Raw genomic sequence first — 12834 nt, 5'->3', positions numbered from 1 at the left:
TTCATTACTTTTGTTTTGTTCTTGTTTATTTTCATGCGATAGTTCTTGCGTAGGACTTCATCTATGCCGTTCATTGTTTCTTCTAAATCCTTTTTACTCTCGGCTAGAATTACTATATCATCAGCAAATCGTAGCATCTTTATCTTTTCACCTTGTACTGTTACTCCGAATCTAAATTGTTCTTTAACATCATTAACTGCTAGTTCCATATAAAGATTAAAAAGTAACGGAGATAGGGAACATCCTTGTCGGACTCCCTTTCTTATTAGTGCTTCTTTCTTATGTTCTTCAATTGTTGTTGTTGCTGTTTGGTTCCTGTACATGTTAGCAATTGTTCTTCTATCTCTGTATTTGAACCCTAATTTTTTTAAAATGCTGAACATTTTATTCCAGTCTACGTTATCAAAAGCCTTTTCTAGGTCTATAAACGCCAAGTATGTTGGTTTGTTTTTCTTTAATCTTCCTTTTACTATTAATCTGAGGCCTAAAATTGCTTCCCTTGTCCCTATACTTTTCCTGAAACCAAATTGTTCTTCTCCTAACACTTCTTCCACTCTCCTCTCAATTCTTCTGTATAAAATTCTAGTTAAGATTTTTGATGCATGACTAGTTAAACTAATTGTTCTGTATTCTTCACATTTATCTGCCCCTGTTTTCTTTGGTATCATAACTATAACACTTTTTTTGAAGTCTGATGGAAATTCCCCATTTTCATAAATATTACACACCAGTTTGTATAATCTATCAATCGCTTCCTCACCTGCACTGCGCAGTAATTCTACAGGTATTCCGTCTATTCCAGGAGCCTTTCTGCCATTTATTTTTTCCTTGAAACATAAAATATTTTTTCTTAAAAGTCAAAAGGTGTGTTGGATGTGAAGCAAATCAAATCGTTGAAAATAATTAACTAAAGCCTAATTTCGAAGTTTATTAAGAATCATTTCTTGCCGACACACATTCATACATTAAACAATTCAGCCTCACTAAACTACTGGCATTTAGAAGTAGACGAGCGATTCAAAAAGTACGTCACAAATTTAAAAACATATAAAAATTTACTGAGGTAACTTACCTATAGAAAAACACATTAATTTGTCATCCGACATTCAATTTGGTTCGATACGGCTTCAATTTGTAAGGCGATTCAGATGTCCCATCTGAAGTTGACTTCACTCCAGATTATAGCCAGCAAGCGCGTTACATCTGCAGCTGCGGTGTTAATTTGAGATCTTAACTTAAGAAGATCAAAGGTGATATATAAATCTGATCTTTAATGAAATCCCAAAAGAAGAAAAAATTTAACGGTCAAATTTGGGAAGCGATGTGGCTATGCGATTGGATTTTCACGACCAATCCATCGATCCGGGAATCTAGTATCAAGAAAATCTTGAACTTCTAAGCAGTAGTGAGGTGATGCCTCGTCTTGACAGTAATAGCGTTCATCTTGGTCATCGTAATCTGAATGAGGAATTAGAAACTTTTAAAGCACGTCCAGATAAACGATACCATTTATGGTTACCTCACGGAAGAAGAACGGACCATTCTATCTGGAAGAAAAATAACCTGTCTCAATGAAAGTTTGGTGCCAGGAGTAAACTGTTTACCTACTAGGACTGTCTACGAAAATTACGTTGAACTTTTGCAGTTGGTGAATCCAAATTTTGAAACCGAAACGCAGAACGAGCACGTTTCGTACCAGTAAATTAATTCTTTATTAATGACATCGGTGACAGAGTTAATGCCCGAATTCGGTACTAAATGAGATACGTCAGATAAAACTTGATGAAAAACTCATTGTTTTGCTGTAAAATGAGACTTTAAATCCGTAAGTTATCCCAATAAAGTTTTGTATGCTTTTAAAGTTGCAAATTCCTTTTTGAATCACACAAAATTCTTAGACAACTTAGCACACTCACGTCACATGAGAATCACGTAGAAGAACTTAGCATTAAAAACACCTATTGATTAATTCTGACACAGAATAAATATAAAAAACAATCATGATAAATTAAGCAAAACATAAATTTATCATATTAATGTATATAAAATACCGCGAATTTTTAAATTATTTTTCAGAACATAAAAAAAAAATCATAAATTGCAATTTAAAAAAAAGCACTGGAATGTATTATTCTAGTTTTTTTTTAATTCAGCAAACAACACAACTTGAAAAAAAAAAATAAAAAGAACTCTTAATTCACTCTAGGCAGCAACATAGTGAAAAAACTATCGAGATCCGGCTGCTGGGGCAGTGGCCGGGAAAGGCATAGCGAAGCCCGGTGTCCCTGGCTTTAGTGGTTAGAGGCAGAGGCAAGATAAAAATAAGGAAAAGATCCGGAACCGGTGAGCTGACCTACCATTCCGGTAGGCGGGGAGGCTCATTAGAGTTGGAAGGACACTCCTCTTCCTTTTTTCTTGTTTAGCCTCCGGTAATTATCGTTAGGCCTTACTTTAGAGGATGAATTAGGATGATATGTATGAGTGAAGTGTGGTCTTGTACAGTCTCAGGTCGACTATTTCTGAGATGTGTTGTTAATTGAAACCCAACCACCAAAGAACATCGGTATCCACGATCTAGTATTCAAATCCGTACAAAAGTAGTTTACTAGGATTTGAACGTTGGAACCCGCACTTCAAAATCAGCTGATTTTCGAAAACGTGTTCACCACTAGACCAACCGGTTTCCAAATCATCTCAACCCGTAGGTAAAGACACCGTCTTGTGACACTTCCGGTCACCAGCCCCCCCCCCCCCGCCAAACAATCAAAGTCCTGACGGGCTTTAACGGGAGACTTCCACATAAACTGATTTGCGACGACGCGTTCACTACTAGATCCATCCGGTGGGTTAAGGCTACTTCCCCGGGTTGAATAAAACTTGATTGTTGAGCCGGCCAAGGGGAGCAGAAGAGCAAACAAACATAAAAAAAGTTAGCAACAAATAACAGCAAAAATTTGGCAATTTCATAAATTTAAATCAAACCCATAAAGAGAAAAACATACAGTGACCAGAAAATTTAGTCTCAAAATTTTGACAATATTTTAAACCCGAATTTTCCTAATTAAAAAACAGCATCATTCACTAAAAGTGGTAACAAAAGCGAATGAAAACCGCGACACAGGAGCTTAAACAAACTTTTATTTAATAAACTTTTTCGATTTATAGTTAAAGTTTATAATTTTATATATATTATTCTTCAAAAATGAAGTACTTAATCTTAGCTGAAATAAATGCATGATAATCGAGCAAAATTCTGAATAAATTAACAACGATATAAATTAACCTTGAACAAAATATATAAGATTTTGGATGCAAAATGAAAATGTCAACCTTTTCCTGCAATTTAGCCTCTAGGCTATTTTCATAACATTATAAATTGGTATTCTATTTTCTAAGATTTCAGATCCTAATTCTTAATATGTAGATTTATTTAAATTTCTTCTATGACCTAAAATCATTACTACGTTAAACATTATCTTAATTGATATAATTTACTGCTTATGTTACGTCCGGTTAAAATAACCTTCGCTGATAGGGTACCTCTAATCGGATCAGGATTATTACAGCCTCCAGGAATCACCGTCAGGTATTACTTCAGAGAATGAATGAGGATGATATGTATAAGTGAAGTGTAGTCTTGTATAGTTTCAGGTCGATCATTTCTTAAATGTGTGGTTAATTGAAACCCGACCACCAAAGAACACCGGTATCTACGATCTAGTATTCAAATCCGTAACTACCATATCTCATTACTAGGATTTGAACGTTGGAATTCCCGACTTTAAAATCAACCCAACCCCGTAGGGGAAGACACCCGCCTAGTGACGCTTCCGGTCTCCACCCACCCCCCATTCCGAGTCCTGATGGTTTTAACGGGAAACTTCCAAATCAGCTGATTTGTGGAGACGCATTCACCACTAGACCAAGACGATGGGCCGGATTCGGTTTATCTTGGAACACCCAAACCGTTGATTGTTACTTAGTTTCCGGCTCGAACGAATATAACCAAGTTTCTTGTTCTGTTACGATGTTGTATACGGATTTTGCATTTCCTTGGTCGAAGTTTTTCAGCATAGCCTTGCACCAACTGACCCGAGCCTGTTTTTGAACGGTCAAAATGTACGGAATCGATCGGGAACAGATCTTTTCCACAACTAAATGTCCATGCAAAATAGAATGTACTGCGGTCTTCGATATGCCTACGATGTTTCTATCTCACGGTAAGGCTGATCCTTTTCAATCATCTTTAAAACCTCCACGAGAAATTTCCATTTTTCACAAAACTGTTTTTTTTTTAAACGCTCATTGTAAACAAACTATTCCGCTGATTTCTTAGCTGGCATTGATGTAACAATAAAATACCTCAAATTTTACAACAATAATAATAAATATGACATTTCAGTATCGTCGTTGTTGTTGTAAAAACTTAAAAGGTAACCTCGTAAATGACAAAAAAATGTTTAATAGTTTTCGAAGTCTACGTTTATACGAGTTTTCTTTCTTTTCACTAGTAGAACGTGCTTTGAAAATTTGTTACATTCTTCGTGAATCATTATTCGTGATTCACAAAATATTAAACATTATATTAATGAAATAGTATGTAAACTATTTTAGATATACTGTAAATGTACTTTGTCTTTCGATAGGTAGCTGTTAAAGATTACGAAAATCAACTAAACATTTAATCGTTTCATTTAGCATATCTACTTGTTTTGAAGACGTAGAATTTCCTTTATGATGAAAATGTTATTTTATTGTTAAATAATCATATTATTTCATGTTTATTGTAAAATAACTTTCTCATTTTATGGAGTCTGGCGAATTACCACAAATAAAACAGTAACTGGATCACAAGGAATATTAACAAAAAACCTATTGAAAATATATTGGAGAAATCCAAAGAGATCTTCAAGAAATTTTCTTGAGGGTTGAGGACGCCGGTGATAAAATGAAAATTAACTACGCGCTTCAGAACAATAGATTCAGTGTTAAAAAATTAGAAAGGCATAACAAAGTGGAGGTCATAGACGAGTTCTGGAACGTAAGATCTGATAAAATTAAAGAAATACTGGGAAATTCCAAAGGTCAGACTAATACAGAAATTCAAGAGGAACTGAATTATTGATGACTAAAGTGGTCAAAAAAAAGAAAAATTAACTTGTTTAAACGAGTAATAAACACATAAATCTTTAAGAAATCTTGTTTAAAATTTGATTCTGAATAAAACGTGAAGTATTTTAAATTATAAAAAAGCGACCGCCTTTTACGTTGGAAATCAGATTTTGTGTTTTCATTCTTTTTTATTATTTTTTTTTTGTGAATGATTAATTTACTATAAAAGAATTAATTTATTTATATTAAAAAAATAACTTAAATTAAGATTGTAAATTTTTAATCGTTTTTAAAATGAAAAATTAATATTTTTCTTTTGCTGTTGAATTAATATCATTTGATTAATTTATTTATTGTTTTTTTTATGTTTTTACAGCGAACATTGCAGACTGTATTAGGTGGAGTACCTGTTTTAAAACCAAATTTACATTTAGGAATTTGCTTACCTGCTTCCTGTAGCCTGGATGATATTGAAACTAATTATCGAAAAGTAGTTGATAAATATAATTTAACTATATATTTGGATAAATATAGCTGTTCAGCAAGTAATGAAGACACTAGTTACTCAACACATGAAATAATAATAACGTCAGTATTAATAAATAATAATCTTTTATATCTAAATAAACATGTTACGGAAATCTAAATAGTATGAAAATACGCCCCCGAAAACGTTTTTCATTACATATTTAATTGTTAACTTTTATATAATTAGGATGTAAAATGTATCATTTTTTTTTGTATATTACAAAAACAATTATATTATGAATATTATATTATAATAAAATCTGTTAAATTATTTCATGAACAAGGAATTTAATATCCAGCAAAATATTGACTAAAAGAAAAACGGTTTTTCAGTACGCTCCCTGTTGTATTACATATGAAGAAGGATAAATATTAAACTTTTTAAAAATTTATCAACTATCATAATCAAACATTTTCGCTTGCTTATTGCGATTGGAATGGAAAAAAAACACAATTTCATGGATTTCGTTTATTTCAACCGATAATAATACCCGAAAATTTATGAAGATATTAAACGGTATTCTTTTCATAAGCCAATGAGGAGTGGCGAAAACTACCTACATTTTGTTGTAAAATATCCCTTCTCTTCAACACTGTACACTCTTCACTCTAGTGTATGGACCTTTTATTTAATTAGATAAAAATTCCTTTTTTTGAAAAATTATTTTTCCATTAAGTTCATCTCACATCAGGCGGGTGAGAATCTTGACTAACTCTTTAATAATTCATTTAAAACGAAATTAAATGTAATTAAAAAAAATAATTTTATCATTACTAAAATATTCGTTACGTAGATCATCATAATAAATAAGCTTTTTTAAAATGGTTAATTTAATTTTAAAGGAGTAAAAGATAGAGAATGAAAGCTTTTAGAAAATATTTTTACACGTTCAGGAATGAAGAAGTATAAATTAGTATAGATATAATTAGTATAATTAGTAATTAGGATAATTAGTATAGATGTTCTCGTACATCTCTGCGCTGAAAACATTTATCTAGGAATAATAAAAAAAGAAGATAATTAATTTGTTAAATTTTCCATTTTCAGTAAATTTTTTTTTTTTTTTTTTATTAATTTGTACAATCTATAATTTTATGTATTCTAATTTCTTATGAGATTAACATAACTACGACAAATATATGTGGTTTAATTCTTTTTTTTTTTGTCTTCAGTCATTTGACTGGTTTGATGCAGCTCTCCAAGATTCCCTATCTAGTGCTAGTCGTTTCATTTCAGTATACCCTCTACATCCTACATCCGTAACAATTTGTTTTACATATTCCAAACGTGGCCTGCCTACACAATTTTTTCCTTCTACCTGTCCCTCCAATATTAAAGCGACTATTCCAGGATGCCTTAGTATGTGGCCTATAAGTCTGTCTCTTCTTTTAACTACATTTTTCCAAATCTTCTTTCTTCATCTATTTGCCGCAATGCCTCTTCATTTGTCACTTTATCCACCCATCTGATTTTTAACATTCTCCTATAGCACCGCATTTCAAAAGCTTCTAATCTTTTCTTCTCAGATACTCCGATCGTCCAAGTTTCAATTCCATATAAAGCGACACTCCAAACATATACTTTCAAAAATCTTTTCTTGACATTTAAATTCATTTTTGATGTAAACAAATTATATTTCTTTCTGAAGGCTCGTTTCGCTTGTGCTATTCGGCATTTTATATCGCTCCTGCTTCGTCCTTCTTTAGTAATTCTACTTCCCAAATAACAAAATTCTTCTACCTCCACAATCTTTTCTCCTCCTATTTTCACATTCAGTGGTCCATCTTTGTTATTTCTACTTATTTAATTCTTATTCAGACAAATTTTATTTTATTTTTCAGACAGTACCTTTAACTGTAATCTAACAATTAAGATAATTCAATTATAATTTTTTTTTAAGTACTAATAAGTTTATTTCGATTTTTTCAAAGTTAAATCTTGAGGGTGATAAATAAAAGAGACCTGTAAAACTAGTAAATCCTTGTCACAGTCTCCAGGTCAGTCTACGAAGTCCCAGGAACTTTGTTTCCAGTCACATAATTCCAGCATAAGCCTAATGTTTGCAAAACTTATCGGATAAATACGGATATTCTCAGTCGTGCTAAAAAACAAAAAGATCTATAAGAATCGCAAGAGATTGTTGTAGTATCGGTAAAAATGATACCTTATTTATATTTTTGGGTCTTATTTTGAAAGTGGACACATTTCTAAATTGATATTGTAAATTTTACTTTTCTTCACTGCTTTGGAGAACAAAACAAAGTGATATCATGGAAAATTCCATTGAACGGGTCCGTGTCGATGTTCTGTAGGCGCCACATGAATTCACATAATTCCGCCTTTTTGCTGCTGCCTATAAACTCTCCATTTGTATGGCTCCTTTAATTGGTCCTGAAAGTTAACAAAGTGATGCGTAAAATTGTAATTTTATAGTTTAGAAAATGCCGAATAGCACAAGCTAAACGAGCCTTCAGTAAGAAATATAATTTGTTTACATCAAAAATTAATTTAAATGTCAAGAAAAGATTTTTGAAAGTGTATGTTTGGAGTGTCGCTTTATATGGAAGTGAAACTTGGACGATCGGAGTATCTGAGAAGAAAAGATTAGAAGCTTTTGAAATGCGGTGCTATAGGAGAATTTAAAAAATCAGATAGGTGGATAAAGTGACAAATGAACAGTTATTGCGGCAAATAGATTAAGAAAGAAGCATTTGGAAAAATATAGTTAAAAGAAGAGACAGACTTATAGGCCACATACTAAGGCATCCTGGAATAGTCGCTTTAATATTGGAAGGACAGGTAGAACGGAAAAATTGTGTAGGCAGGCCACGTTTGGAATATGTAAAACAAATTGTTAGGGATGTAGGATGTAGAGGGTATACTGAAATGAAACGACTAGCACTAGATAGGGAATCTTGGAGAGCTGCATCAAACCAGTCAAATGACTGAAGACAAAAAAAAAGATTAGATTCATCATCTTTATTACGCCATCAATCAGAAATTATGTTCGTCCTAGTTATAATATATTTCTTTACAACACTGATTGAGGTATTTTTCATTCGATTTGGAGTCGCATAAACGAAACGGTCTTTTGTTTTTCTGGAAATTTCTGTAAACATCACTGCTGAGAGTAAAGCGTCCTCATGTGGTATTTTTGAATTGACAAAGAGATTAGTTTATTTCCACGTTCTGACTATTCCCATATTCTGGCATGTTCTGACATATTCTGAGTAGTCGGTTACAGTAATTCTATCCGTACCAAATTCTTCGTTAAAAAATTTGAAATTAGTATATATACCCTAAAAAAATTATTTGTCAAATTCCTACCCGTGAAATTGGAAGTTGTTATTTATTTCCGTATTGAAAGTTATGTAAAAAATAAATAAGAATTTCCAATTTTAGTTTTTTTAGATTTCAGCTACGGAACGCTCTTTAGACGAGCAGAGTCGCAACAACTTGCTTTTAAAGAACCGCATTTATCTTCCTTGCCTCTTAAAAAAGATATTTCATAATCCTCTACGTAAAACCCTATGGTTTTTTTTAACCTCCGGGACTACCGTTAAGTATTGCTTCAGAGGTTGAGATGAATGACAATGTTTGTAGCGTGTGAAAATGGCATGTATTGACTGGAATTCAAACCCGGGACTTCCGGGACGCTACCATTCGCGCCACGGAGGCCGGGTCTAAGTAAAACCTAGGGTTACCTAAAATTTCTTTGACTTAGAAAAAAAACTAATGACATGTTGTTTATCTGGCATTTCATGGATTAGGTCAATCAAATCCATCTCGGAATAAAATAACGAATAGTTACTAGGACAGCAATGTGCGATTGAAATAATGACTGCACCGACTATTATATAGTCAGCGATATAGTAATAATTATAAGATAATACAAGTGTAAAATATAATTATTGCAACGACAAATAACAAATATTAATGATTTAATTACTTAATTCAGAAATAATTTACGTAACGATATTAGTAATTTAGAAAATGAAAATTAAAGGATGTGTCCGCTATCGACGTAAGACAAGTAATTTTTAACATCCTATGTACGTAACGTGACATTTTTTAATTGTAAATGTTATTATTACATTATCGTGTATTATTCAAATTTCATCAACTATAATTTTCTTACGTATTAAAAGAATTTTGTACGGTTTAAGACTTTAAATTAATTAATTAAAGGGAAAATAAAATAAAGAAATATTAACTTATTCCACAATAATAAATCCTATTATTTTGTTTGCGATGTCCAAATAACAGTTTATATATTTTGTATCTAAGAATCACTGAATTTGAAATTTAACATAATAACATCATTAATAATTATTCCTCCAGTTATATCATAGGAAAAGCCATGTTACCCTGGACATTGTAATTTTAATCCTTAAATAAAAAATATAAATTTATTTTGAGAACACTGTATTATATATATCTATATGTTTTTTTATCAGTATATTTTTTCTTTTGTTTTCAGAGCAGTTGTATTAATACCAGCGGTGATTTGCATTCTTGCAACAATCATTGATCTAAATTCTGCTAAAGTAGAAAAGCCAGGTAATTATAACATCTACCTTTTATACAACATTTATAATTTTGTCAACTTCAGATTTAATGAAAAAAACATATTTAAAAATATAATGGAGAATTGTCTAAAGTGTACTAGTAAATGAATATAGTATTTACAATTACGTATTATAGACTCGATTTACAGACAAAATTACAGTTTTTATTTCAACTTATTACATTGTTTTGTCGTTTGTCAATATTTCTTCATCTTTTTACTATTTAATTTCTTCCTTTCATTTTTCGATTTTCTTTCTAAAAATTTCCCTATAGTAGATTTCCTCCTTAGAGATCGCCTTTTTTATCAAATATTGTCTGAAAATCAAATTATTTTTATTTTTAAAGAGTTGAAATATTCTCTTTGTCAATCTGTTTTTGTACACTCTTGAAAGATCTGTAAATTTTTTTTCTTATCGATTCGGAACGTATTTTTGGTTTATTTCAGAATTAATTTTTAATTTCCAGTTTTATTTCTATTTTCCGGAAAACATTATTTTTTAATTCTTCTTTTATATAATTTTTCTATTTCTTCTTTACTGTTTAGGGTTTAAATATTTTGATTTTTAAAGACTATCAGATTTAATTACTAACTTTTATTTTTGGATTTATGGGAAGGAATTTTTTTGTTATAAATCCATTGACTTATCCCGTACGCTTTCTTCACTTTTTGGGATGCTTTCATAGATATTTATTTTATTTAAACCATTTCGCTAAATTCTCCGAGTATTTAATGGTTTTTTTCGTATACTGATAAAAGGCCAACATAGGACTACGCAAATATCAATTTTTTTTTAGCTTCTTGTCTTTTCTTCCATGCTTTTTCATATTTTTAGCATGGCTTTGTTTTGCTCATCTGCCCATTTTTGTCCTTCTTCCTGCCACAGGAACTTTTATAAATGTTTCATCAGAAGTTATCTACATCCCATCAATTCTCCTTCTTTAAGTAATTTAATTTGCTTTTCATATTTGGGCATAGTTTGTCAAAGATTTTTTTACGTAATTGTTTGGGTTTATCCTCAATATATTCGCCAAGAGATTTAACCTATTTTCCCTTATCGGTGTTTCAACGTCTTCTTGGTTTAGGTAGATCTCCTTGTTTGATTTCAGATCTTATCCTTTCTGTGTTACCTTTGGACCATGAATTTTCCTTAGTAAGCTTTTTGGGATTTTGATCAATTTTTTAAGGTCTATTAACTGAAATATTTCAGCGCCGTATAAGATTACTGGTCTTTCTACAGTTTTATAACGTCTTAATTTTGCGATCTTAGACGGATTCTACTTACTGTAGATGTCTTTGGTAATAAATCTAACCTTTTCCAGTTTTAATTTTATATTTTTAATCGACTACCTATTCCTGTTCTGCTTATAATTTCTTCTAGATACTTAAAGTGATTGTTGACATTTGTTTTTCCGTTTCTAAACCAAGTTGTCGTTTGTGTAAATTATTTTATGTTCATCATGATTTCCATCCTTGTAAAAGAAACCTATATGCGAGCTTTTCGGGCCATTTCTGTTAACTCTTCTATTTATGCCGCTGTGCCTTTTCAGACTCAGTGTACGATATTAACGATTTATTTAAGGACTTTAACATTTAAAGGTCTTTCTATCAGTTCACACTCGGCTCCTGTCTGCTGCACTCGGCTCCGTTCATACTGTTCGTACAGCTCCTTTCAAATACACTCGGCTCCTAACGATTCAGCAGCTCCGTACACACTATATAAGCCGGCTCCGCACTACATTCAGCCAGTTTACATGAAAACTTTAAAACCGCCATTAAATAACCAATAACCGGCCCGATAAAAGAAAGACACAGCAGCAGAGCTTGTTTCTCCAGCTTCTGTGATCTCTAGGGAGAAATAATAAACTCCCGCCTTCCTTGCGTTCCGTTCCGGTCTATTCAGGCATTCAGGCAGTATTCAGTCACTCTTCTCCGCCCTTCTTCTATCAATCTTTATGAACTGAACTTATAAAATATAATATTATATGTATTCTTAATAACGTATCGTTTATGAAATCAATAAAAGGTATTTATATACACTTTTACATAATCTTGTATTATTCATTCAAATATTTAAGGATCATATCTAATTACGAAGTGATAAGCGTCTATATTTATTTATTATTTGAACCAGCGGTAAATAGATAGAGTAATTACCCTAACCAAGGTTCTACACCAAGGCGTATATTATCTCGACAGTGCCTTCCTTCGATTCAGCTAAAATAGCCAAGTCATCAGCAAAGACAAGACATCTTATTTTAACGTTTTGGTTTTGGATCCTATCATTGAACATGTATAAAAAATCTACAAATTTGTTTTCATTATTTTGTCCAAAACCAAGTTAAATAAGATTACTGATAGTCCATTACTCTGTCTAAACCCTGTTGGAACTAAGAAAGGTCCCTTATTTCTCCCATACATTTTAGTTTGAATTTTGTTTTTGTGAAGTTGAGGTTAATGAGGTTCAGGGTTTTCTGGTCAGCCTCATATTCCTTTAAATTCGAATAAGATCCAAGTTTTATTTTATTTTTATTTTCTAGAAAATCCTATTTAAAAAATAATTCTTTTTTCTGTATATTTTTAGGACAATATTTTTTTACTATTTAACATAACTTTTCTCTTGATG

General features: G+C 31.7%; 1 protein-coding gene across 1 annotated transcript in view; it reads left to right on the top strand.

Annotated features, from left to right (window-relative positions):
* Positions 1–12834, top strand: part of LOC142332155 (nose resistant to fluoxetine protein 6-like) — a 128227-nt gene that overhangs the window by 53569 nt on the left and 61824 nt on the right. The window contains exons 4-5 of the mRNA XM_075378426.1: positions 5489–5700; positions 10122–10201. Of these exons, the coding sequence (XP_075234541.1) occupies positions 5489–5700; positions 10122–10201 (292 nt within the window). The remainder of the gene's footprint in view (positions 1–5488; positions 5701–10121; positions 10202–12834) is intronic.

This window comes from Lycorma delicatula, chromosome 11, assembly GCF_047948215.1.
Source record: "Lycorma delicatula isolate Av1 chromosome 11, ASM4794821v1, whole genome shotgun sequence".
In the NCBI taxonomy this organism is placed as follows: domain Eukaryota; kingdom Metazoa; phylum Arthropoda; class Insecta; order Hemiptera; family Fulgoridae; genus Lycorma; species Lycorma delicatula.
Note: the sequence above shows the minus strand (reverse complement) of the source record. Positions and strands in the feature narration are given on the sequence as shown.